General features: G+C 44.6%; 1 protein-coding gene and 1 long non-coding RNA gene across 7 annotated transcripts in view; one reads left to right on the plus strand and one right to left on the minus strand.

Moving 5' to 3' along the window:
* Positions 1-10,408: 10,408 nt before the first annotated feature.
* On the minus strand, positions 10,409-11,168 carry LOC308591728. Its single transcript, XR_014010233.1, has 2 exons — positions 11,096-11,168; positions 10,409-10,956 (listed from the first exon to the last, which is right to left on the minus strand). It is a non-coding gene; the product is annotated as an uncharacterized lncRNA (long non-coding RNA).
* Positions 11,169-11,223: 55 nt separating this feature from the next.
* Positions 11,224-26,064, plus strand: part of TMEM86A (transmembrane protein 86A) — a 46,418-nt gene continuing 31,577 nt past the window's right edge. For all 6 annotated transcript variants that reach the window (XM_081202525.1, XM_081202528.1, XM_081202529.1 and 3 more), the window contains exon 1: positions 11,224-11,375. In XM_081202525.1, coding sequence (XP_081058651.1) covers positions 11,355-11,375 — 21 coding nt within the window. In that variant the 5' untranslated portion in view covers positions 11,224-11,354. The remainder of the gene's footprint in view (positions 11,376-26,064) is intronic.

A 26,064-nucleotide genomic window follows, 5' to 3' on the forward strand; every position in this document is an offset into this window, starting at 1 on the left:
TTCCTTGGAGGTTTTTAAGCAGAGGATGGATAGCTACCTGTCATGGATGCTTTAGCTGAGATTCCTGTGCTGCATGAGGTTGGACTAGATGACCCTTGGGGTCCTTTCCAACTCTTCAACTCTACGATTCTCGGTCTTTTTCTTTTTTAAAAAACCTAATCTTTAATTAAGAACATATAATTTAATATGAAAATAAAGAAGAAAAGCAATACAATAGAATAAAAATGAAAAGTAAGTGCGTGCACACACAGAGAAACAAATACAAATTTGGGTTATTTCAGTCACAATCTCTGAGATAAACAACAATAATTATTAAGGTAGTAACATATTAGATAGATAGATATAGATATAGATATAGATGATATAGATTAGATATAGATATAGATATAGATATAGATAGATATGCTTTATTCAAAAATATCAGGATCTTGTCCTTGAGGTGATATTCTCACTTGAAGCTGAAAATTTACTAAGAATTCCAAATAGTAGCGTATTTCACAGGAGGCATTTAAACATTGTTTTCATCATATGTATCTGCAAGGGCAGGGAGGAGTGAAGTGGTTTCTGTCTCCACTCCATGACATGTGAACCACTATGCATTGCATGATTAACATATGTAGCGCAATTCTATTAATAGCTTTTATCATTGTTAGTATTCTATAAATGAGTGTGCATTTCTTATGGAATAGTAAATGGAGGTTTTCAAAACTACTGCAAACCACCCCATCATGCCATTATCACAGTGGCCTTTCTACAATGATTACATATATGATTATAATTGAATATAATTGAAAAACCATTTATTATTATTTTTAAAAATGAAGTGCTCCTTTTTTAGGTACAGGTCCACTTAACTGGTAATTTTGACTAAAGTTCAGCTCTTGAAAGCTTCAATGTAGGATTCCCCCTCCACTTTTACCGCATCAAGGAACATGCACTCCATAGATAAGTCAGGCAATTTTATAGGACAGAAAATATTCCGCACCAATGAAAGGAAACCTCTGGCCCTCCAGGAGTTTGAACTCCAATTCCCACCCACCCCAGCATGGCCAATGGTCCAGGATGCTGAGAGTTGCAGAGCCACAACATCATCCTTCCTATTTGACAATGTATCTGTGTCCTTCCAGTATTATTTCATGGCTTGAGTTCATGTGATCCAGATAGTAAACTGTCATGGCATTAGTACAGCCACATCCTCACTGCCAACGCTAGTGTTAGAGCACTGCATGGTTCTCCTACATTAGGGATGGAGGAATCTTTGGCCCTCTAGATGATGCTAGGTGTACAACTCCCATCAGCCCCAGCAACCATGGCCAATGGTCAGGGATGATGGGAGTTGTAGTTATGGAATATCTGAAGGGCCAAAGATTCCCCACACTTGCCCTAACTTGCTCTTCCTCCTCTTTGAGGAACCCTGTGGAGTCCTCCCACTCTCTGGATCAGCTGAAAGCCCTGATATGTGGACATTCTCAAATCAGTTCACCAATGAGTTAAAACACCTGAAATTGTTAGTAGCAGGCTGATATTTATACCTCTTCATGTTCAGCCATTTGGCCCTGATCAGACTGGACAGCTGAATATAAATAGGAGGCAATCCCCTTTGGCGTAATTAATTGCATCCACAGCAATAATTTCATAACCAAAGGAGGATGAAAGCAGATTGATTATTGATTCACTTTCTGTAATTGTTGTTTTGGCTTGTATATTTTCAGCAATGCTATTAGCATAGATGTTGTGTTCTGTGTTTGTGATAAAACATCTTCTATGCTGATGTAATCCACTCTTTTTCCTATGCTTATGCATAGAAAAAAAGCAGACTCTCAAATTCTATCAAAAATTATCAATATTACCCCAAAGATGTTAAGCATTACAAATATAGGGATCTCTAGGTGGGACAGCAGAGGAGAAGAATGTTCCACTGTGAAAGCAGAAACCCATGCGCTGATGCAACGTTCGCCTTAGCGCTATGTTTCATTTAATGGTAGTGTAATTGCACAGAAAATGAGTCTTTTATTGTAGGTAATTCTCACATATCATGGTTAACACAGGCGATTTAGGATTAGCTTAGTTATTGGGATGTGAGACATTTTCTATAGGGAGCAACTGCAGCAGTTTCACATCTGAACCTTTAAGTCAAGGGCTCTAGTTTGTTACTTTTTTTGCCAAATTAATTTATTATGCCTTTGTAGCTCTGCCACAAAGCTTTAACTTGACTGGGCCCTCCATTCTGGATCAAGTGCAAAGGAATCCCCACATGGAGCACATTGCAGTAATACAATCTTGAAGTAAACAACACATAAACTACTGTAGCCAAGTTTTCTCAGTCCAGGAACCATTGTAGCTGTTGTACAAGTCACAGCTGGTAAAAGGCACTTCTAGCCATTGAAGTGACCTGGGCCTCCAGAAACAAAACTGGATTCAGAAGCACCCCCAAACTTTTGGGGCACCTCCAAGCACTTGACCTTTTTTCAGACACGGGAACCACTCACCCAGGGAGCCTCTGACTTGCCAGGATTCAAGCTCAGCTTGTCTTTCCTCATCCATTTCACCACTGTGTCCTCTCCTGATTCAGATGTTGTGAAGAAACACAGGTGAATGTTCTCAGCAGACTATTGGCACCTTGCCCCAAAGCTCCTAATGACTACTTCCAGTGGCTTCACATGGATATTAAAGAGCATGGAATGTTTCTTACAGATAGCAAATTCCATAAACCGACTTGTTCTGGTGTGGCAAGAGCCTCAGTTAAGCGCTTCCACCCAAGGTATCTCAGGTATTGATCCACCCTAGGTATCTCAGCTGGTGAAGTCTGCTAAATTAATGTGAAGTGGTTGGAGGCAGACTTTATTAAAGCTCCACAATGGTGCCACAGTTCTCTGTTGCTATGGAAACCAAGCTGTGGGAAGACAAAAAAATAAAATAATAAATGGAGACCCAAAGCATCAGCTCTCTTCTTCTTTCTCTTTTTCATGTGATGTTCCCATGGGGACGGCTGAAAGCCTCATGGATGTATAACCATGAGAAAAGTCTAGCAAGGCTCCACGGAAAAGAGCAAGTCTCGGATCTCTTTGTCAGTCACCCACAGCTGAACAATCAGCAGTATTATTTGATGACAGTGAGGGGGGGGGGGAAGAGAAGTGTCACACAAAAGCCATTAAGTCAGGCGGGACAGACTTTGCGTGCCGAAATGATACTAATAACGACAGAATGGCTGCTAATAAGACTAGCTTCACCATAGCACTAAAGAAGCTTGGTGCAGTTTGTTCCTGCATCAATTATCATATCTGGCAAGAAGTCCTGATCGTAGCAGATTTATGGCTAGTTCCTGGGATGTTGCTGGAGCAGCATTAAGTTAGAAGAAATGCAAAGGAAGTTGGTAGCCCTGTTAGGCTTGTTTTGTATTGTGCCATCATGGAGTGCCAAGGGACAGACACAAAGGAAGGGCAGATTAGATTTCAAGTCAAAGAAACGTAAATAGTAAATAATAATGATAATAATTAATGATAGCTCTTTTCGAAAGCCTAGGTGAGCTGCTCCTGGAGACCTATATTCATGCACATGTGCTTTGAGCAGACCTTGAAAGGTCATTTCAAATCCAGCCAAAGCTAAAGAAATCAAAAGAGTCTTTTCCTCCTGACTGCATGGCAGTAAAAGGCCCTCTTCAAAACGGCTCTGTTTCTCTCTGTCTCAAAAACACCCCTATCCCTGCACAGCTGAAAGGATTTTGATGCTGAGCACAGACTCTGGCAAAGAGCCTGAAGCTCATCTTCTATCGCCACTCTTTTCTAAAAAGTGCTCCTCCCCGATATTTCCTTTCCCCTCAAAAAGTAGGGCTTGCTCGCTGCACCCTGCAGCCCAGTGACTGAGGCAGAGTTATATACCAGGCTCTGGAAGGCCACATAAAGATGTCAACTCAGGCAGTTTCAAAAGAAGATCAGACCAATTCATGGAGGCCAAGGCTCCTGTCGGAGGCAATATATGCTTCTGAATGCCAGTTGGTGGAAACTGCAGGAAGGGGAGAGCACTGCTGGCACTCAGGTCTTTGCTTGTGGATTTCCCATGGGCACCTGGTTGGGCACACTGAGAACAGGATGCCGGACTAGATGGGCCTTTGGATTGATGCAGCTGGGCTCTTCTGACATTCACAGAGAGCCAGTGTGGTGTAGTGGTTAAGAGTAGTAGTCTCGTAACCTGGGGAACCGGGTTCACGTCTCCGCTCCTCCACATGCAGCTGCTGGGTGACCTTGGGCCAATCACACTTCTTTGAAGTCTCTCAGCCCCACTCACCTCACAGAGTGTTTGTTGTGGGGGAGGAAGGGAAAAGGAGAATGTTGGCCGCTTTGAGACTCCTTCGGGTAGGATAAAGCGGAATATCAAATCCAAACTCTTCTTCTTCCTTTTCTTCACAGAAGGAGCCAGTTGGTACCCTTGTTCTCTCCCTCCTCCCATCCCACAAAGTGTATGGCATTTTAACATTACACTGAAAGTGAGGGCTGAGCTGGTGCGGCGGCAGCAGGAGGCCTCATTAGCTAAAGTGGTACCTCAGGTTAAGAACAGTTTCATGTTAAGAACAAACCTCCGGAACGAATTAAGTTCTTAACCTGAGGTACCACTGTATAATGGGAGTGGGCTTTATGATCCTGGAAGATGTTCATGAGGGCCAGTTCTGGGGTGAGTCCTAGTACCTGTTTAGTTATCTTGCGTATCTCTTATAGGACTGCTGTCCAGAAGGGCTGACTTTTAGGGCATTCCCACCACATGTGGAGGTATGTGCCTGTGGAGGTGCAGACTTTCTAACATCTTGGTGAGGTTCCTGGGTGCATCAGCGCCAGTTTCCATGGTGTTAAGTACCATCTGTAGGTGAGTTTCAGAGTGAGTTCCCTTCTTTTGGCTAATACGGACTTAAAGGGAGGTTTGGAACACATTCTAGTCCACTGAGTGGTTAATTGCAAAGCCTATGTCATGTTCCCATTGTTCTTTGATTGTGTCAAAGGGGTTTGTGGGATTTTGGAACAGTATTTTGTATATTGTGGATACCATCCCTTTAGCGTGTCCCTTTGCTGTCAGGAAAAGGTTTTCATTTTTTTTTTTATAATCATATTTATTAAAATTTCCAATAAAAACAGAGTAGAAAAAATAGAGAAGATAAAGAAAAGAAAGAAAAAGAAAGACCAATTTTAAACCCTTATTTTCATAACCTTCTTTCTGGGACTCCCTCCTTCCCCTCCCGACTGTATTCCCCTTTCCCTAAGTTGATTCCACAAGTTCTCATTCCCAATTTAAACCTAATATGTTGTACCTATTAGCCAATTTAAATTACAATCTTAACAACACTCCTCATCTTTAACAAAATAGAACAAAAATTTTCCCCCCAAGATCAGCCCCGTTTCCTTCCACGAATTCCCCCTTTTTTTCCAAAACATGTTAAATCAAAATACCAAAGTTATATAGAAAGATAAAAGATAGAAGATAGAAGAAGATTCCAAAAGTTGGTTACATAGCCTTTGGATTCTAGAATTCCCCCTCCCTTCCCCGGTTTGGATTCCCCATGTCCATCAGTCTGTATGTTGTCGGCCTGGAGGTCTCAAGTCCACAGCCAAATTTTTCCAATCCATCTTGCCGGTATTCTTTGAATTTGCTTGTTTTGATAATGTTTAATTTCAAAAATCCAGTCTAATAGAGGCCTTTAATTTCCCTTGGTCATTGTTGTTCCTCCCATTGTTCTTTCCGTGGCGTAGTTGGTCCTTTGCTCTTTTGTTTCTTACTTTCTCAGGTTTCTGTCTTGTTCAGCTGCAAAACCATTCTTATTCTGAAATCTAGTATCTCTACAGAGGTTTGTTATTCAGGAACAAAAACTTACGTCCAGTTCCTACCTTACTTCAATAGAAAGATTCTATTGTGTTGTCACCTCTGTAGACAAAACAATATTTCAGTTTTGCTACTTTCCCAGGAGCTAAGACCAGTACACATCCCAGAGTAGTTTTCCACATACGCCACTTGTAATGTCTCAAAGCCCCTCTAGGGGGGTTGCAGTAACTTTATGTCCTCTAATCCAAAAGTCAAGTTGTTGTTTCTTTTCCCCCCGACATTTTGTATCCATATTTATATCCAATTGTATCAAAATTAACCAGCAAAATGCTTGTAACAAAGTCCTCTTTGTATTCTCAAGATTTGACAGCTACTTTGACAGCTGTCAAACTCTCCATCTCTCTCCGCCAGGTTCTCCGAATCGCCCCGGTTCCCAGGGGGGGGGGGTTGCCTTTTCCCTCTCACCCTCGACTTTTCTCCTCCAGCACAATTCTTGTAGTATCCCATCGTGGAATTGATATTTTTTGTCAGCAATAAACTTCTGAATCGATCTTGGTTTCTCAGTCCTTGTTTTAGCATGTTTACAATCAGGGAGGGGACTGACTTCCTTTTTAGATCCCCCCCGCTCGTGCCGAATCCGAAAAAAATTCCTTTTTTTCTCCTTTTGTACCCGGTTACCCAATTACTCACGGGTTGTTGTTAAATGTCCAAATTTCCAATAGAAGAAGCCAGCGCTCTCCGACGAATGGCATGCGGCTGCGCTCGGCAGGGGAAGCAATAGACTCACAGTACCACGCCGCTCCCCGGCACCCGATCCGTAGCCTTTAAAAAGGCTCCTTCACGAGTCGGGAGGGCGCTGACGGTACCAGCCGAGTCCCCATGTCCACAGGCTCCGTGCCCGTGGTTTTTGAGGGTCCCCGCGTCGCCGGCGCGGTAGGACCCAGCCCCTGCCGAGCAGACTCCCTCCGGAACTCGGAGGGAGTCCGCCATTCGGCGATGGCGCCAACCCGGAAGTCCAAGGTTTTCAAGGTGGACAAGGGCCTAGTGGCTGCTGATTTTACTGCTGGATTGTTTAAGAAGGCATGTAGTTGAATGGTGTGTTAGCCAAGGTATTTGGGTGTCCCCTAGTTTGTCTTGTATTTTTTGTTTTGGTATAGTGTGGGTTTGTTGTTTTTGAGGATTCCCCATCCTCCTTCTGAGGAGGGGAGGGGCAGGTATTTGGGGCTCATTCCTGGCTTTTTGTGTGAGCAAATAAACAAGTATGGTTTTTTCTGCCACTTCTGGAGTTGGGTTGGGGGAATCCAGATTGGGGTTGGGGGTTTGGAATAAATAGGTTAGTTTTGGAAGGGTGATCATTTTGAACACAGCATATTTTTGTGATTATGATGATGAAATCTAATTGCGTCACAAAGGGCTGCCACCTTTGGCTTTAGAAAAGGGAATACCGTATTTTTCGCCCTATAGGATGCACTTTTCCCCCTCCAAAAATGAAGGGGAAATGTGGGTGCGTCCTATGGGGCGAATGCAGGCTTTCACTGAAGCCTGGAGAGCGAGAGGGGTTGGTGCGCACCGACCCCTCTCGCTCTCCAGGCTTCAGGAGAGCCCCAGCGCCAGCCCCACAAGGTCGGGGGACAGAGGGAGGCTGAACGCCACCATCCCGCTGTCTCCCGAAGTGGTTTGGAGGCTGACGGCGGGGAGAAGAGCGCTTCTCCCCACTGCCTGCCCCACCACTCCGGGGACAGCAGGGAGACGCAGCGCGTCTCCAGGCTGTCCCCGGACCTGATCTCAAGGCGGGCGGCGGGGAGAAGAGCGCTTCTCCCCGCTGCCTGGCCCACAAGCGCCTGGGGGGGGGGAATAAATTTTTTTTCTTTATTTCCCCCCCAAAAAACTTGATGCGTCCTATGGGCCGGTGCGTCCTATGGGGCGAAAAATACGGTAATTACATCCACAATTAATCATTTACATGATGTAGGAGGATGATTAGACAAATTCATGAAGGATCAGGCTGTCGTTGACTGTTGGCCATTATGGCCAAGCTCTGCCTCCACAGCTGGAAGCAGCAAAGCTTCTGAATGCCAGTTGCTGGAAACTGCCAGAAGGGGCGTGTTCTTATGCGTGGACCCTTCATCTGTGTTTCCCACAGACATCTGTTGGGACATTGTGAGAACAGGATTCACTGGCCTGATCCAGCAGGCTCTTATGTTTTTAGATTGGAGGACGGGTGAACATATTTGCTTGGGTGACGCCTAGATCTGTCAGTCATGGAGGAAGTTAAAAGGCCGTGCCTCAATTGGCCAATTAAGTTCTCCTCACTCAAGAGCTTCAGAAGAAGGAATATGTGTCCAAAAGAGGAAATACCATATTTTTCGCTCTATAAGATGCACCAGACCATAAGACGCACCTAGTTTTTGGAAGAGGAAAACAAGAAACAAAATATTCTGAATTTCAGAAGCCAAAACAACCAGCGGGATCGCTGCGCAGCGAAAGCAGCGATCCCTCTTGCTGTTCTGGCTTCTGGGATAGCTGCGCAGCCTGCATTCGCTCCATAAGACGCACACACATTTCCCCTTACTTTTTAGGAGGGAAAAGGTGAGTCTTATAGAGCAAAAAATACGGTATGTGATTTAACATTCAAGGGCTGATTTTACATTTGTCACTTGTATTTTCTTCTAACTTCACAACGTTCATGGTTAATACATTTTGCATCTTGCACCAAATACACTAAATATGATGTAAATGTCAAACATCCAGATAAGGTCTAGAGAGGTAGCCCTGTTAGTTAGTTGCAACAAAAGCAAGACAGAGTCTTGTGGTACATTAAGGACTATCACATATTATTTCATAAGGTTTAGTGGGTGCTTCCAGACAGGGCTTTATGCCACAAATGGAACATTCAGGTCCAGTTCTTCTATAAGCATGACTGGCACACAATCACCCTTCCACTTTGTTTTTTCAGCCTTAGATTATTATTTTTCTCCATAGGTATTCCACTGTTTCCCTCCCATACTAGTGGGAGGTCCTTTTCTTTCTGTGCTCAATTTTCTGCCCCTTCCCCCCAGTCATTACTCATCCCCCCTCCACTACCTGTTCCTGGTCTGGGCAGGCATGTATGCAGGTAATTCTGTATCTGTGCACATAGACATTTATTTCCCACAAAAAGTTGGCAAGAGCAAATATTTCAAGCCCCTTGGCTATCATGTTTCACAATGGGCAAAATGGAATCTTGTACTTTTGTGGGATGGGGGCAACACCCATTTCCATTGTAATAATACAGAAGTCTTGCACAAGACTGATGTTGACCTATACTGTGAAATCCTGATCAAAGTGCCTTGCACAAGACCTCTATATTAATTTTTTCTAAGTCTCTATGTACTACTTTTACAGCCTCTAAGCTAATCCTCCGTGTGCTGAGATATTGCACGAATAGGTCCTCTGAACTGGGGCAGCATCCACAACATGCCTTAAAAGCATGTTTAAAGCAAACGCCTTCCTGCAAAGAACCCCGGGACCTGTAACTTGCTTAGGGTCCTGGGAATTGTAGCTCATTGAGTAAACTACAGTTCACATGATTACTTGGGAGGTGAAACTATGACTATTAAAATTGTATAAACGTGGTTTAACTGTATGGTGCAGGTGCACCTTTAGGTACCAGGTGAAAATGTTCCTATTCAACCAGACCTTTGGCCTGACACCCTTTTAAATGTGTATGTGTGTGTGGGGAATTATTGGTTTTTGTTCTTCTTCTTCTTATATATTTTGTGTTTTTTATATTGTATTTTTATGTTGTAAACCGCCCTGAGATCTAGAGGTGAAGGGTGGTATACAAATTTAATCAATAATAATAATGATTAATAATAATAATAATGGTGTGCCTTCAGCATATGGCATTTGGTGGGAATAGGCAGACTTGTATTGTTTGGGTTGCCAGAAGCACAATGGCTAAGTTGTGTGTTCATGTGAGGAGTAAATGGATACATGGGCATAGCCAAGAGGGGGGCAGGGAGAGGCAGCGCCCCCCCATCAATAAAAATAAATAAAAGTACATAGCTAACTGAGGTTCTGCCACCACCCAACAAAAGACCTGCCCTCCCAACAAAAGGCCTGCCCCCCCCCCGCAAAAAAATCCTGGCTACGCCCATGAATGGAAGTAGGGATAATGTCGCTAGGTACTGCCCATCAAAATGTCACCACCTCCCTGCAAAAAATGTGATAATGAGCTTCAACAAACTAATAACTGTGGATGTATAAAGGGTTATTACTTAGCTAATTTTCCAAAGTAAGAGAAAATCTGTATGAAATGTAAAAAAAGAAAGAAAAAGTAAAAGATGGCCTTCTGATGCTGACAGTGCAAAAAACTTGTGTGCCTGAGCAGCACTGATTTCACAATAAACCTCCACCTGGAAGCACCCACTGTTGTAACCAATGCCAGAAACTTAGAGATATCAACACAACAGAGTTGCTGAAACCTAATGCCACAATGAATCTGAGAGTCTTGAAGATGCCAGATATGAATTCATATCAGGACATGAATGCAAACAAAGCAGATAGCTATACACACCTAGAACAATCTGGATACTACAACTCAGCACAGGACCATTGCACATGTATGATTATGATTTATTGGAAGCAATTCTGAGTTCAATAGGACAAACTCTTCAGAACGCATGCGCAGGGTTACAGCTTTAATACAGCACTTGCTATGTGACATGTTGCACCATTCCTAAATGTATTTCCAGTACTGGGTCAGATGAAAGCATAAGAAGCAAACAATTAGTAGATTATGGAAATTGTCAGGGGAAATGTGCAATTGTAACGCCAACTTTCTGAAATTTAATTTGGGAGCGAGCTCCTCGATCTCAGAGGAGCGTGAGTAAACATGCTGAGTTGGGAAATAAAGATGGGGAGACAAAATATTATTCTCTCTCTGCCCCCAAGTTTATCCTAGGATTTAGTACGGATACGTACTAAACAGCATACAGATAGGCGCCGTTCCATCGTGACCCTCACTCGTGGATCAGACCTCAGTGACTGTTGCATTTTCCAAACTCGTAGATTGACTTTTCTTCCCCACAGCCTGTCACCTGCTTGTTCTGTTGCTGATTTTGTCATGGTACTTGCCAACTTTGGATAAATTTAGGACATACACTGCCGCTGAAGGGACGATGGGAGAAATTTGGAGCCAGTGAAAAAGAAAGTCGATTTTGCTGGGTATGTGTGTGTGTGAGAGAGAGAGGGGGGGGGGAGAGGCGGGTTTCACATAGGGACAGCCCCCTGCCCGGGGTCTGCTCACCAGCAAGTTATCTCTCCGGAGGAGGGGAGGGAACGCGCACGCTGAGGTGCCGCCCCCAGCTCCCTTCTCTCCGCGCATTCGCTCCAGCCATTGTGACGTCACTGCGTTCTAAAAAAGAACCGAGAAAACAATCTGCATTGGGAGAAATAGATACAGTCCGGGTCCTATTTAAAGGGGAAGCTCTGGGCACCCCGGAGTCAGATCCAGCTTTATAAACAAAGGCGAAGGAAGGATTGCGGGAGAAGCCTCCTCAGCAAATATGGTGTCGCCGGTGACAGTGGTGAGTTCCAACAGCCAGCTTTTTAGTAACTGCAAGGCGGGTGGGGAGAGCAAAGGGGGACGACACACACACACACACACGCAAGCATAAAATCAAGTGTCAAGATTGCAATAATTGCTGCCTCGGGAAGCGAGCCCTGCAGATTTGCGGCTGACGACTTCACAATCGCTTCGGGGTTTTTATTTGGACAGGTAGCCGCTGCCAGAGAGCATCTGACATAGGCGCCGACTCCATGGGGCTTGAGGGGGCCCGAGCCCCCTCAAAAATTCGTTTGGGGGGGCTCAGCCCCCCCAATAATCTCGGGCGGCGGTGGGCGCGTCCGCGGCTTTTATAGGGCGCCCGGCGCGCACCAGCTCGATAACGGGCACCGGCGCGGCGGGGGGCGCCGGGCCGGGGGAGGGGGGCGGCCGGCCTGTCTCCTTGGCAACCCCATTGAGCAGCGCCGGCTCCCCCAGGAGGGCCATCCCCCCGCGCCGCCGATCGCCAACACCGCCGACGCTGTGGCTGCCCGAGCCCGAGCCCGAGCCCGAGCCCGAGCCCGAGCCTGAGCCTGACCCGAAGCCCGAGCCCGAGCCTGAGCCCGAGCCCAAGCCCGTCAGTCAGGAAGGAAGGAAGGAAGGAAGGAGAAATGGGGAGGGAGACGAGGGAGGAAAATTGCGCGCAGGGTGAAGAAAGGAGAAGGGCGAACGAGACGAGCTTCCAACCCAAAAAAGGGCTGGAAGACTGGGAGGATGCAGGATCGGGAAAGAAAGCGACGCCTTCCCCGCCCGCGACGTCGCCCGCTTGTCATTGGCAGCGCAGCGGGCGCCCAGAGGGGCTGGGCACCGGCGCAGGGCCGCTCCGCAGCCGCGGAGGACAGCTGCGCGGCTAGCAAGGTGTGCCGCATAGAGCGCGGCCCTTGTGTGGCCCGGTGGCCAGGCAAGCTCGGGCGGGGACCCCCATGCGAATCTAAGACGGGAGAAGAGGGCAGAGCAAAGGGGGTCCCTTCCCCAACCTCCGGCTCTGAGACTTCCCTGAGCCCCAGAAAAGCGAAAGGATTTTCTCTTCTTCTTTTTTTATAAATATTTTATTAAGGTTTCAAATACAAAGTTAGAAACATACACTGAAGAAAAAAGTAAAAGAACAAGAAAAAGAAAAAAAGAAAAAGAAGAAAAGAAAACCAACCATTCAACACATTTTTTATATAACTAACTGGACTTCCTCGCATCTCCCTTACCCTGCATTCTTTATAATAAAGATAACAGCAAATTATTACCTTGTTTCGTACCTTATTTTGTACTTTTCAAATACTATACCTCTAAATTTAACATACTTTTCATCAGTTACTTATATCTTAAATTAAACATAGTATTACCTTAGATTTTGACCTTTTCTTACTTAAAATATAATTTCCTGTTTCCCAAATCTAATTGCTGAAGCTATAGTTTCCGAATCGTGTAAATTTTTAACATTCATACAACTTATATTGTTTTTGGAAATAGTCCTTAAATTTTTCCCAGTCCTCTTCCGTTGTTTCTTCTCCCAAATCTCGGATTCTGCCAGTCATTTCAGCCAGTTCCATGTAGTCCATCAATTGCGTCTGCCACTCTTCCAGTGTGGGCAAATCTTGTGTCTTCCAATATTTTGCGATAAGTATTCTTGCTGCTGTAGTTGCATACATAAAGAAAGTTCTATCCTTCTTTAACACTTTCTGGCCAACAATGCCCAAGAGGAAGGCCTCTGGTTTCTTGGGAAAGGTATACTTAAATACCTTTTTTAACTCATTATAGATCATTTCCCAGAAGGCCTTCACTTTTGGACAAGTCCACCAGAGGTGAAAGAATGTCCCTTCAGCCTCCTTACATTTCCAACATTTATTATCAGACAGGTGATATATTTTTGCAAGCTTGACTGGGGTCATGTACCACCTGTATATCATTTTCATAATATTTTCCTTCAAGGCATTACATGCCGTGAATTTCATTCCGGTGGTCCATAACCTTTCCCAGTCCTCAAACATGATGTTATACCCAATATCCTGAGCCCATTTTATCATGGCTGATTTGACTGTCTCATCCTGAGTGATTTTCTCTTCAACCTGCCCTCCATCCTCTTGCAGAAAACTCTTTGCCTGCCCTGCCCGTATCTCGTTTTTGCTTTTTAATTCCACACACGCACCCTTCGGACTTCGTGGCAATCGGGCGCGCGGGTGCGTTTCCTAAGAGAGTGAGGACCCCCGCCTCCTCCCCACCTGCTCCCTCGCCAGCCAGCCAGCCGTGCGCCCTAGCCGGAGAGCCCCGGCCGTCCCCGTCGCGCAATCGGCTGGATCTCCCTTCAGCAGGCTGTGCTCACAACTCGGCCCAGGGACCCCCCAGCAGCGGATCTCCGGCCCAGCTGAAGAATCCGGCAACAAGCCCCCTCCTCCCCAATTGCTCCGCCGAAATACGCTCCAAAACCCCCCAGATAGGCCGCCGGCCGCCAAGTCTAGTGGCGCCCTGAGCGAGGGTCTCTCCCCAACACCGCCACCTCGAACTGCGTTCTCCCGGCTACCCGAGCGAACCAGCGGCAGGACCCCGGTATGGGCCCCCCCAATATTTTTTATAAGTCAGCGCCCCTGGCATCTGACCTACGCTGGGAATCCTGTCCCCATCATCTGTGCCGGCTCCTAGAGTAGTCCCCCGCCACCCCGTAGTACTTCCATCTCCTTGCCCTTTTTCTTTTTTACTCTCTCCTCCCGCCTCCCTCCGTTGCTGGTAGCAAAATGTGGCTGTGATGGCGGTGGAAGAAGGGGGGGGTAGAGATTGGAAAGGGGGAAGAGAGACATGACGACCGGATCGGTCGTTGCTTTACATAGCAAGCGGTGGGGGGGCGTGGGGAAGAGGAGGAAACCCTGCCAAAAGTCAATAGGATGAAAACATTGGGCATGTGACTAGGAAGCGTGACTTTGTTGATTTCGCTCCTTAGGGCTTGCCGGCAAGGCACCGTCTGATTGATGGAGAAGATTGCGGGTGGGAGGGATTCCAGTTCACCTCCCCCTTTCTCTGGCGCTTTCCCCCCTCGACTTGCTTTGCTCCGGAATTGCTGGAGGATGGCACCATGCTGCCAATCTGCCTGCCTGTGCGTTGCTTGCATGGCCCATATATATGCGCGTGTGTAAGGCATGTGCCATTCCCATTACGGATTTCTGATCCCCGGGTGGGTGCCCTCTGGGATCGAGGAACAACAGTGCAGAGAAATCAGCAAGCTTTATTTTTGCTTCTCCCCGCCCCCTGCCCACTCCGCAGCTAATAAACATCTTTGTCTGAATGCCATTTAGATTGCTGAAGATGTTTTGAAAATAAAATAAAAATAGGTAGATCTATAGGTATATCTAAATCTTTCTCTCTACATATATGTGTGTGTGTGTGTGTGTGTGTCTATGTAGCAGAATTTTAATCTGGAATGAACGCAGCTATGACTGATTGATAGATAGGTTGCTGAAGCAGAGTGATGTAGTCAAAAGCATGCTAGAAGGACGCAGGAGACCTGGGTTCAAATCCATTGCTATCCATGATGCTTACTGGATTTCTAGTACACAGAGCTGTTGTAAGGATAAAATAGGATAATCCTTTGCAGCGCTATTATTCTAGGAAAAAAGGTGCAGGAGCTCACCATGAACGCCTCCCTTCTTCTCTTATAATGGCAATAGTGCCCACCATGGGTGTAGCCAAGGGGGGGGGAGCTGCTCCCCTCGAATCAATAAAAATCAATAAAAATATATAGCAAACTGAGGTTCTGCCCCCCAAAAAAATCCTGGCTACGCCCATGGTACCCACCTGGAGCAGAGTTCCGTTGAGTTCCAGCTGGAAAAACCCCTGATCCTATGTAGGAACATAGGAAGCATCAAGAGCAGTATTTCCTACACTGACCACCAGCATCTCTCCAAGGTGTTAGGCAAGAGCCTCTCCCAGCCTTACCTGGGACTTTCTGCATGCATGCATCTAGTTTGTCTGTCCTAACCGCAATACGGGACACGGGTGGCACTGTGGGTTAAACCACAGAACCTAGGACTTGCCGATCAGAAGGTTGGCAGTTCAAATCCCTGTGACGGGGTGAGCTCCCGTTGCCCAGTCCCTGCTCCTGCCAACCTAGCAGTTCGAAAGCACATCAAAGTGCAAGTAGATAAATAGGTACCACTCCGGCGGAAAGGTAAACAGCGTTTCCGTGCGCTGCTCTGGTTCGACAGAAGCGGCTTAGTCATGCTGGCCACATGACCCGGAAGCTGTACGCCGGCTCCCTCGGCCAATAAAGCGAGATGAGCGCCGCAACCCCAGAGTCGTCCACGACTGGACCTAATGGTCAGGGGTCCCTTTACCTTTACCTAACACAATACAACAGGCATTTCATTCCAAATGAAATTAAAACAGGTATTGTAGTGACTTCACTCATTGGGCACTTGAGGATGTGTGCTGTAGTGGCGAGAGCAGACTTTCCCAACTCTGGATCACCAGATGTTGTGGGACTACAACTCCCATCATCCATGACCAGTAGGGGAATGATGGAAATAGTAGTCCAACAACATCTGGGAGTGCAAAGTTGAGAAAGGCTGAGCTAGAGTGTTGGGCCTTGGGAGACCAGGGTTCAATTCCCTGCTCAGCCACAAAGTTCACTGGCTTGATATTGGGCCAGTCACTGCCCCTCAGACCATCCTACCTCACAGGGTTGCCCTGAGGATAAAATGAGAGCAGGAGAACCATGTACACTTCCTTGAGGTTCTTGGAGGAAAAGTGGGATAGGAATGAAATAAAATTGTGATTAATACCTTCTTCAAAGTTACGTGCCTCACTTTCTGATCTTGATGCTCTTTAATTCCAGATGAGTGGTTTGGAGGTCAGCAGGGAAATGTTATCCGCGTGTGACAAGAGACTTTATTTTTGTTACTTCATATATTCAAGGGCTGATCTTTGCCACAAAAGCAGGTTGTGGGACTGAGATCTGGTGAAGTTACTGCAGGGGGTTCCACAGGGATAATATTTATCTCTGCAAAGAAACAAAGTGTCACCTCTTTGTCCTTGGGTACTGGTAAGAAGACCGAAAGATAATGTTGTTTTCATATTACCTTGATTAATTTAATTTTAAGACTCAGTGATTATCATCTGCATTACTTTTATACCAGGAGGACAAAAGTGACAAATTTAAAATTTAGGAAGATTTTGAAAATTAGGAAAGTATTTTTACTGTTGGGATAGTGTAACATATAAGTAAACGTTTTAAGCACAATTTGGTACTTCACTGGAGTATTTCAAGGAAAAGCTGAACAGGTGTTTGCCTTAATTATAAGGCATGTTTTGCTCACTTCGGCAGCACATATACTAAAATTGGAACGATACAGAGAAGATAAGGCCATTTATTTATTTATTTATTTATTATGCCGCCCTTTGTCCAAATATCTCAGGGCAGTTCACAATATGAAAATACAAAATGAGAACACAAAATACATAATAAAACAAAAACTAACCAATGACCCCCCCTCCCCCAAAACACATTTAATAGGCCACAAATATTAATCAGCCAAAGGCCTGGTTATAGAGAAACATTTTTGCCTGTTGCCTAAAGAGATGTAATGAAGGCACCAGGCGTGACTCTCTGGGGAGAGCATTTCACAAATGAGGAATGAGGAGCCGCTGCAGAAAAGGCCTGTTCTCATGTTGCCACCCTCCAGACGCCTTGTGAAGGAGGAACACGAGGAAAGGCCTTAGATGATGATCACAGGGTCTGGGTCTGTTCATATGTAGAGGGGTAGTCCTAGTGGTATTGCAGTCCTTAAATGAACTTTTGTTGTACAAACTGAAGCACATACATAGCTCATACTTTAACGTCACGTTCCCCCCCCATTCAGCACTGCCAAAACCTGATATTATGAAAATCATGGGCCAGACTGCTGACTGGCCCCTTTAATTGGGTTTGTTTTAAAGGGAAAGATAAATAGACAGCACCCGTCCTGTATTATGAAACTGTATTATGGAATTGGGAACCCTAACCAGATCCTTCTGGTTAGTTTAATGCCCTCTATTCCGTCTGTGTATTGGAAGAAGATAATACTTTTTCTTTAACTGAATACACAGTGATGTTTTTTAATGTGGGAATGAAGTGAAATGCAGCCTATTTTACTGGTGAAGCTTCAGGCCAAGATTTGGCCCTTGTGAGCCTGAAAAGCCTTTTCTGTGTCTTTACCTCATTGCCAATCTTCTTTTAGAACCAATAGAAGATTGTGCCAAAAAAATACTGTCTGATAAAGGAAAGGTACAGATTATCTCTATTTGACCTTTCACCTGCCTGAAGCAGCTTGAATTCTTTTTTCTCTTTTTCTCTGGACATGAAACACCTGGTTATAAAACATTCTATTCTCTGAACATGACTTATGTAGGCTGGAACTGGAGTTTTTTGCAGGTAGATTTTTGTGGCCGTTTTAGGTATCTATTCTTGTCCCTAATTTTTTCTTCTGTTAGATCTCTTGCTCCTTTTACTGACCAACTTTTAGACCACAAAGACATTTACTAGCTACAGAGCTGGCATCACTGAGCATAAAAGTATGACTTATTTTCGAATAAAGCATGCAGAGGACCGCACTGCATATTTTCTGGTAAAACAGATTTGGCAACTGTAATGTCCAAAAGTCCTTGAAGGCTTATTTAATCGTTCATTTTTATTAGGTGTCTGAAAACTGTGCTCAGTACCCCAAATATCTCTAGGGACAGTAGATAGTTAAAATAACTTTTTAGAAAAGCCCTGCTGGAACAATCTAGCCAAACTAAGATACTTTGAAATGTAATGGGACTTACCTCTGGCACTTTGAAAAAAGATAGATATACCTTGTACCATTTTATGAAGACCAGGGTTGCTTTGAGACTTTGAGTCTTGGGAGAGATACTATTTTTATAGTATAAAAATACTCTTGATAGTGCTGTATCCTGCCATAGTTCTTTATATCTCAGACCTTGGGCTTTAGTGTGCTGGCATCTGCCCTTCCAATGAACACCAGGCAGGTACCTACACCATTGACATTTAGATACCTGCTTAAAACTCACCTGTTAAGCCTGGTTTCCCCTGAGACATTGTGTTTATTTTATGGATGTAATTTTCTTGTTGCGTTTATGTGTGAGTATCTGGAGGCGGTTGGAGGATGGATGGAAGCTAACAGATTGAGGTTGAATCCTGACAAGACAGAAGTACTGTTTTTGGGGGACAGGGGGAGGGCAGGTGTGGAGGACTCCCTGGTCCTGGATGGGGAAACTGTACCCCTGAAGGACCAGGTGCACAGCCTGGGAGTCATTCTGGAGGTCAATTCTGTGTCCAGGGCAGCTGTCTACCACCTCCATCTAGTACGCAGGCTGAGACCCTACCTACCAGTCTGTCTCGCCAGAGTGGTGCATGCTCTGGTTTTCTCCCACATGGACTACTGAAATGCACTCTACATTGGGGCTACCTTTGAAGGTGGCCCAGAAACTACAATTAATCCAGAATGTGGTAGCTAGACTGGTGACTGGGAGTGGCTGCTGAGACCATATAACACTGATCCTGAAAGACCTACATTGGCTCCCAATATGTTTCCGAATACAGTTGGTGCTGACCTTTAAAGCCCTAAACGGCCTCGGTCCAGTATACCTGAAGGAGCGTCTCCACACCCATCGTTCAGCCCAAACACTGAGGTCCAGCGCTGAGGGCCTTCTGGCGGTTCCCTCACTGCGAGAAGTGAGGCTACAGGGAACCAGGCAGAGGGCCTTCTTGGTAGTGGCACCTGCCCTGTGGAACGCCCTCCCACCAGATGTCAAGGAAATAAACAACTATCTCACTTTTAGAAGACATCTGAAGGCAGCCCTGTTTAGGGAAGCTTTTAATGTTTGATGTTTTATTGTGTTTTCAATATTCTGTTGGGAGCAGCCCAGAGCAGCTGGGGAGGCCTGGCCAGACGGGTGGGGTATAAGTAATAAATGTTGATGATGCTGTTCATGATTTTTTCTATTAGTGTTGGGTGTATAGAAATGTTTGAAACCAGCTAAATAAATAAAACCCTGGCAATACCTTCCCCCTCTTACTATAGATTTACTCAGAAGTAAGTTCTGTTACAGCAAAGTTCCTGCTTATTTCTGCTGCTCTCCATGGTTGTCCTCACCCCCTTTCTTTCAAAGCAATTTCTTCTGCTGCAATAAGTTTCTGGCTGCTCACAATTTCACAACTGCACTCATAACACCCCCCACAAAAATTACAGAACAATCATAACTCCCAGCTGCAGAACAGAATGTAATGGAAGACCCAGCACCGGCTACAAAGTGTGTCCTGTACAGAGCAGGAATGGTGAACAGGAACAACTAATTTCAGGGGCAGATGTAGCTATATAAGAAATGGGAAAAGAGGGAGCTTTCAACTAAAGGGGCAGTGGCCCCCAAAAGCCATAATGCTGCTTTGCTAATCCACACTGGACAATACATTTATTTTTCAAGACAACAAAATATTCACAAGTTGAGTCCAGAAAAAATGCACATAGACACATTGGAAAGTACTGGAATGCAAGAGTTTGTTATCAGGATTCTCCATACAAATGAAAGTAAACAGATTTTGTTCATTCTGAGGATCACAGAAACCTTTGTCTGATGGGTTCCTACATTGTAAGAGAAAGTTCAGAGATGTCCATGCCTTCCCACCTGTTCTGCTGCACACTTAATGGAAACCTTTGATCTACTGCAGGAGTTTCAGAAAATGCCTGAGGAAGTAGTAAGCTTCAAGGTCCTTTGAGAAGAGCTAGCTTTATTTTATTTAAAATGAAGTCAGTGTGTGTGTGTGTGTTTGCACATTTGGAGTCTGTAGTTTCAGTTCTCCATGTTCTCTAATTCTCAGTAAGCTGACAGTTCCCTTCCTTCCCCAGCAGACGCTAGTGAGGGTTCCCTGTACAAGAAATGCTGCAGTCAGATCTTAGACTGATTCTTCTGGCTCAGAGTATCTCCTTTCATGAGAGGCTAGAGGAGCCAGCCAGAGCATTCAGCAGCACTGCAGGGTTTGGAGCCTAAATCACCATGCTTGTTATTTATACAATTGATGTGAATGTGAATGTACCTTTATAGTATTTTTTAAAACAACAACAACATGAAAGGCAATTATTATCGTAGACTGTGCAGTTTATGACTAGCAGTGCATTTGAAATGCCCAATTCTGCTATTAGAAGAATTGCATTTTGTAAAAATAAGATGTTTATGCATATTTATGTCATTTCCTTTATTTATCCTTTAATAACATATGCTTTAATTCTTCTAATAATGCAGGAAAGCTAAACACTTTAAATTTCCACTAATTTCAATGGGGGAGATTTTTCCAGAAGCAATTCTATTCATAGAATCATAGAGTTGTAGAATTGGAAGGGATCCCAAGGGTCATCTAGTCCAGCCCCCTACAACGCATGAATCTCAGCTAAAGCATCCATGACAGATGACCATCCAACCTCTGATCCCCAAGGAATCAGTCTACCACCTTCCAAGGGAGTCTGTTCTACTGACAAACAGCTCTTACCAACAGAAAGTTCTTCCTCATGTTTAGTTGGAACCTCCTTTAACTAGAATCCACTGGTTCTGGTTCTCCCCTCTGGAGCAAGAGAAAACAAGCTTGCTCCCTCTTCCATGTGACAAACCTTTAGCTGTTTGAAGATGGCTGTAATATCTCCTCTCAGTCTTCTCTTTCCCAGGCTAAACACATCCAACTCCCTGAACTGTTTTTCGTAAGACACAGTTTCCAGACCCATTATGATATTGATCACTCTCCTTTGCGCATGTTCTAGCTTGTCAATATCTATCTTAAATTGTGGCACCCAGAACACAGGAGTCCAGGCAGAATAGAGCGGTACTATTTCTTCACTTGATCTGGACAATAGACTTCTGTTGATGCAGCCTAGAGTAGCATTAGATTTTTTGTGTTGCTTCATCACACCGTTGGCTCATTTTAAGCTTGTGGTCTACTAAGACCCCTAGGTCCTTTTTGCATGTACAGTCGTACCTTGGAAGCAGAATGGAATCTGTTGCCTCTTGTACAGTTTTTGCCCATATACTCTCAAATCTGCCTTCCATGCTCTGGGTCATAGATCTCTTCACAAGTGTACACATTCTTTACATATAATGCTGCTACTCTTCTCTTCCTGTTTGGTCTATTCCTTTTGAGCAGGTTGTATACTCCTCAATTTCTACATTCCAGTCATGAGACTCATCCCACTCATCCTACATACCTACTTGGGAATAAGTCCCACTGGGCTCAATACTTCTGAGTCAGCATGCGTTGGATTGCACTGTTAAGCATGTGGTTTGTTGCAATAGCAGTTACAAATAGGATTAGATTAGCATGGAGTCTAATTACTTCTGTGCTATACTCAGTCAAAATTGAAGGATATGTGGATCATTGCTCCCTGGCATTAATAACTAAAGATACATCCTGCAGTGTAACCTATATAGTCTTTCTAACTGTTTATAGCTGGGATGGAGAACCCAAGGCACTCTGAATGTTGTTGACCTGCAGCCCCCATCATCCCTCACCAGTGACTATGTCAGCTGGGATGGATAGAAGTTGGGAGTCGGACAACATCTGGAAGACCACAGGTTCCCCATCCCTGCTCTCATTAGCTCTCATTTATGCTACAAAAATGTGCAGGCTATTTATGGCAGGTGTGCAAGTTAAAGCACAAAGAGATACTGTAATTTGTCTCCATAACTTTCCTTCCCCGGGGGGTGGGGGTGGGCGGGGGGTGGGATTTGGGTTTGTTTTGCTGCAAGCAAACCATGAAGAGTAACCAAGCCTTGTTCTTGACTTGCTGTTCATGATTTGTTGGGGGAAAGAAATAATGAGCCGGGTTCAGATATCACATGGTGCCAGACCACCGCATTGAGTTGGACTAGATGCCCCTTTGGGGACCCTCCATCTCCACAATTCTATGATTCTGTGTTTCCCAGCAGTGCTTCAGCATTGAGGCAGGAGCAAAGCACCCTCAATTTCAGAATGCACCAGAATACTGCAAGTTCACATTTAACCACAGTTAATTTGACCGAAGGTTTAATGTGATGTGCAAATGAGGCCACTGAGTGACAAACAAAAGATGAAATGTGAAAGGAGTTCTGGTGTCATAGCACCCTGCAAGTATCAGGCATTGATTACTACCCAGAGATTTCAAAACCATCAACTAGCCTTTATTGGTGTTGACACTAAATCCATATCTGTTTTTGGTGCATTATGCTGCTTGCTTTTTAGATGATTTCCTTTCAGTGAAAAAGATGGAAGGAAAGTAGATTTCCTTTGAGAGAGGGTTTCTGAAATTCCTTGGGACACAGATTGGGAACAAAGCTGCCCAAAGGCCCCTCTGCTAGAAAGCAGAAAGCAAGGCATCACCACTCAAAGGACACTGGAGAACATCTTTTTAGTGAATATTTGATGCTTAATTCTATCCTTTCTCAGTAGGCACTGCCTTAAGGTTTCATCACCAGCTGAGTGGCACTGAAAAGGGATTACCCTGCCGGCCTAACCACTTTGTGAAAGGAACTTTTGCTGAAAACAACTGTCCCTTCATATTGTCCTGCTGCTAATTCAAGGGACATGGCTTTAGCTGATTGTAACTAGGGCAGATTTGTTTTTTGTTTGCAAAAATATATCAGTGCTGCTTCTGCTGCAGTAGGGCAACAGTGTGTTGACACCAAAGAGCTGGCATTCCTACCTGTTATTCCATGGCTAAAGGTGGTGGAATAGTTGGCACACAGGAATGGCTAGTTGGCCTGAGAAAGGAGGTGTGATCTTGTTTAGGTCATCTTATGATGCTTATCTACCTGTTACAAAGCACACTGCTTCTCCCATGGTTCTTAGTTTAACTTAAGAGGGGAAAAATACTCTGAAGAATATGGGAACATGTACGTGATGTCCCTAAGTAAAGGGAGTTGAGTGAGAACATAGGCTATTCATCAAGGCCAAAAATGTTGGTTTTTTACTCCCAGCTACTCCAACCCACAGCAGCTCTCGGTGGTTTCAGGCAGAGATCTTCCCCAGCCTTATTTTATTTAATTTATTCTATTTCCTTTACATTCCACCTTCTCCAAGGAGTTCAAGGTGATGGCATACATGGTTCTCTTCCTCCCCCATTTCATCCTCACAACAAACCTGAGAGGTAGGTTAGGCAGTGGCTGGCTTAAGGTCATCCAGTGAGTTTCATGACTGAGGGGGGATTTGAACCCTGGTCTCCCGGGCCCTAGTCTGACACACTAACCACTACACCACACTGGCTCCTGCTATCTGAGCCTCTTCACCTGGAGCACCCAAGGTTGTGGAGCCCGGGATCTTGCACATATAAAACATGTGCTGATCTAGGGGGAGACAACTATGGCAGTTGTACCTTCCCCGCCTTAGCAGAACTAATGGCGGCTTCATGCTGTTGCTAAGGCTGTTTATACGCTAAATCATTAAAGCACATTCAAGTGCACATTCTTCCCCTCAGAGAATTCTGGGTAATGTAGTTTACCCCTCACAAAGTTACAACTCCCAGCGATCCTTAACAACTGGGCCGGCCCACCCATGAGGCAAGCTGAGGCATTGGATGGCAGGACCCACAGGGCAGATCCTGATGTAGATATTTATCCCCCACCCCTTATTCCTGGTGATCTTCACTCCTTCCCTGGGAGGAAGGGGAGTGCCATTTTGTGGTTCGCCTCAGGTGCCAGAATGTCTTGGGCCAGCCCTGGTTAACAAATGGCAGTGCCCTGAATTCTTGGGGAGAGAATGCACTTCAAATGTGTGTTATAGTGTGTACATAGCCTTAGGCTGGGGAAGGGGACAAGGGAAATCAAGGTTAAATTTCCTTTCCCAGAGAGTGCTACTTTGCTGATCCTCAAAGCAGCCACATGGGTTTGCAATTTAGTAAGAAAACAAACAAAGCAAGCTCACAGGAAATCTTAATCATGGCTCTTCTGTGTCCCACCTAATTTGGCCCTGCAAAACTGCTTAAGCGCAGATGTGCCATCATTGCCCTTGTCAGAATCACAGAACTTTGTTTTTCTTCCTGGAATTGACCAAAGTAGAAAGTATGTTATAAGTTAATTGACACAAGAGATATTTGTGCTACAGGTCAACCATAGTCTTGGAACCCTATAACATCTTAAGGGTTCTTGGAGTCATTCAGGTTTTGCATGCCAACTGCGTATCCTGTGCAACTGTATATTAGAGCCCCAGCACTTTTGGTGTTATTTTAATTTTAAAGGAAAACAACTTTGAGAGGAGATAATTTGGAGTAGTTGAGCAGTTGGGTTCTAAGTGATCTCAAACACATGCTTATAATATTAGAAGATCATTCAATGTGTGACTTCAGGTTTAATTCTGATATATAATTCTTATATCTCACTGATAGTATATAAACACTACTTGAAAAGCTCACTTTAAAAAACCTCTCTAACAGAATAAGTAACAATCAGTAAGCCAACTAACCAAGAGGGTGGTGGAGGAGGACTTGCTTAGTAACCAGGCAGAGTGACATGATGTTCATTGAGCTAGCACATGCTCTGGTTGGCTGTGTAGTTCTGAAGAAGTTTTTCCTCTGTATGCTTGGTTGTATGTCTCCCTACTATGTACAAGGCCAAAAGTAAGAAAAACAAAAGCTCTTTGTTTATCCCCCCCCCATGATACAGTGGAACCTCATGTTACATACCATCCCCCTTGCGACCTTTGCGAGTGGAAGTCACATGCCGGCAGCAGCGGGAGGTGGCATTAGCAAAAGTGCATCTCATTTTACGAGCGGTTTTGGGTTGAGAACAGACCTCCGGAACGAATTAAGTTTGTAACCGGAGGTACCACTATATACCATTTTGTTCTGTTTCTTCAGTAAAGTATTATAAGGATTTCTTTTTTCTTTGGACTTCTTCTGTATTATTTTAGTGACTTTGCTAACACTGAACCCCATGGCAGTTAAGCTACCTAATCCTGCTGCCTTTCTGCTTCAGATTTTTTCTTCCTGAAGCTGCTTTTATAAAACCCAAACCAAACCCATGGTTTTTGGCTTCCAATTCTAATAAAAAGTTTCAACTGGATAAGAATTCCCCCCAATAAAATAAAATAAATTCCCTAAGGAAACTGTTTAACACCTTACATATTTTGAAACAATTAAATATAAATTAGAAATAAAACAAATCAGCAACTGCATTGACTCCAAAGAAGAAACCAGTAATTAAAGTCACCCAAAGCAGAGGACAAGAACTGACTGAATGCCTTGGTCAGGAGGGTGAAGAGGAAGAAATCAAGTTAGGAGGGAAAAATCTAAGAAGCAGAACCCACTTCAATAGAACTGGACAGAGGGGAAACGTCTAATTAAAAGGGCAGTTGCACTCCTGGGAAGGCTGGCACTACAACTTTATTTTTAAGTAAAATCAGGGATGAATATAGCAGTAATGGTAGGGAAACACGGAAAACACTGAAATGCAATGGGTTGAAATAGTAGCACTATCCTGTTGCATTATGTTTTCATGATGGCTTTAATTGCTGCAGATCATTTTATGAGGTTGCTTCGGTTTTTTACTCTGTGCCTCACTCTGGGATAGGGGAAATGAAGAAGGGCAGAATATGAATTGAAATAATAAATGACATAAAAGAAGATTGTAAATGGCCTGGGGGAAGTAGGCATTTTTGTCTACCTTGCTTGCTACGAGTCGCCTTGGAGATTGGTAGTGGT

This window comes from Podarcis bocagei (assembly GCF_964188305.1).
Source record: "Podarcis bocagei genome assembly, chromosome: 1".
Lineage (NCBI taxonomy): Eukaryota > Metazoa > Chordata > Lepidosauria > Squamata > Lacertidae > Podarcis > Podarcis bocagei.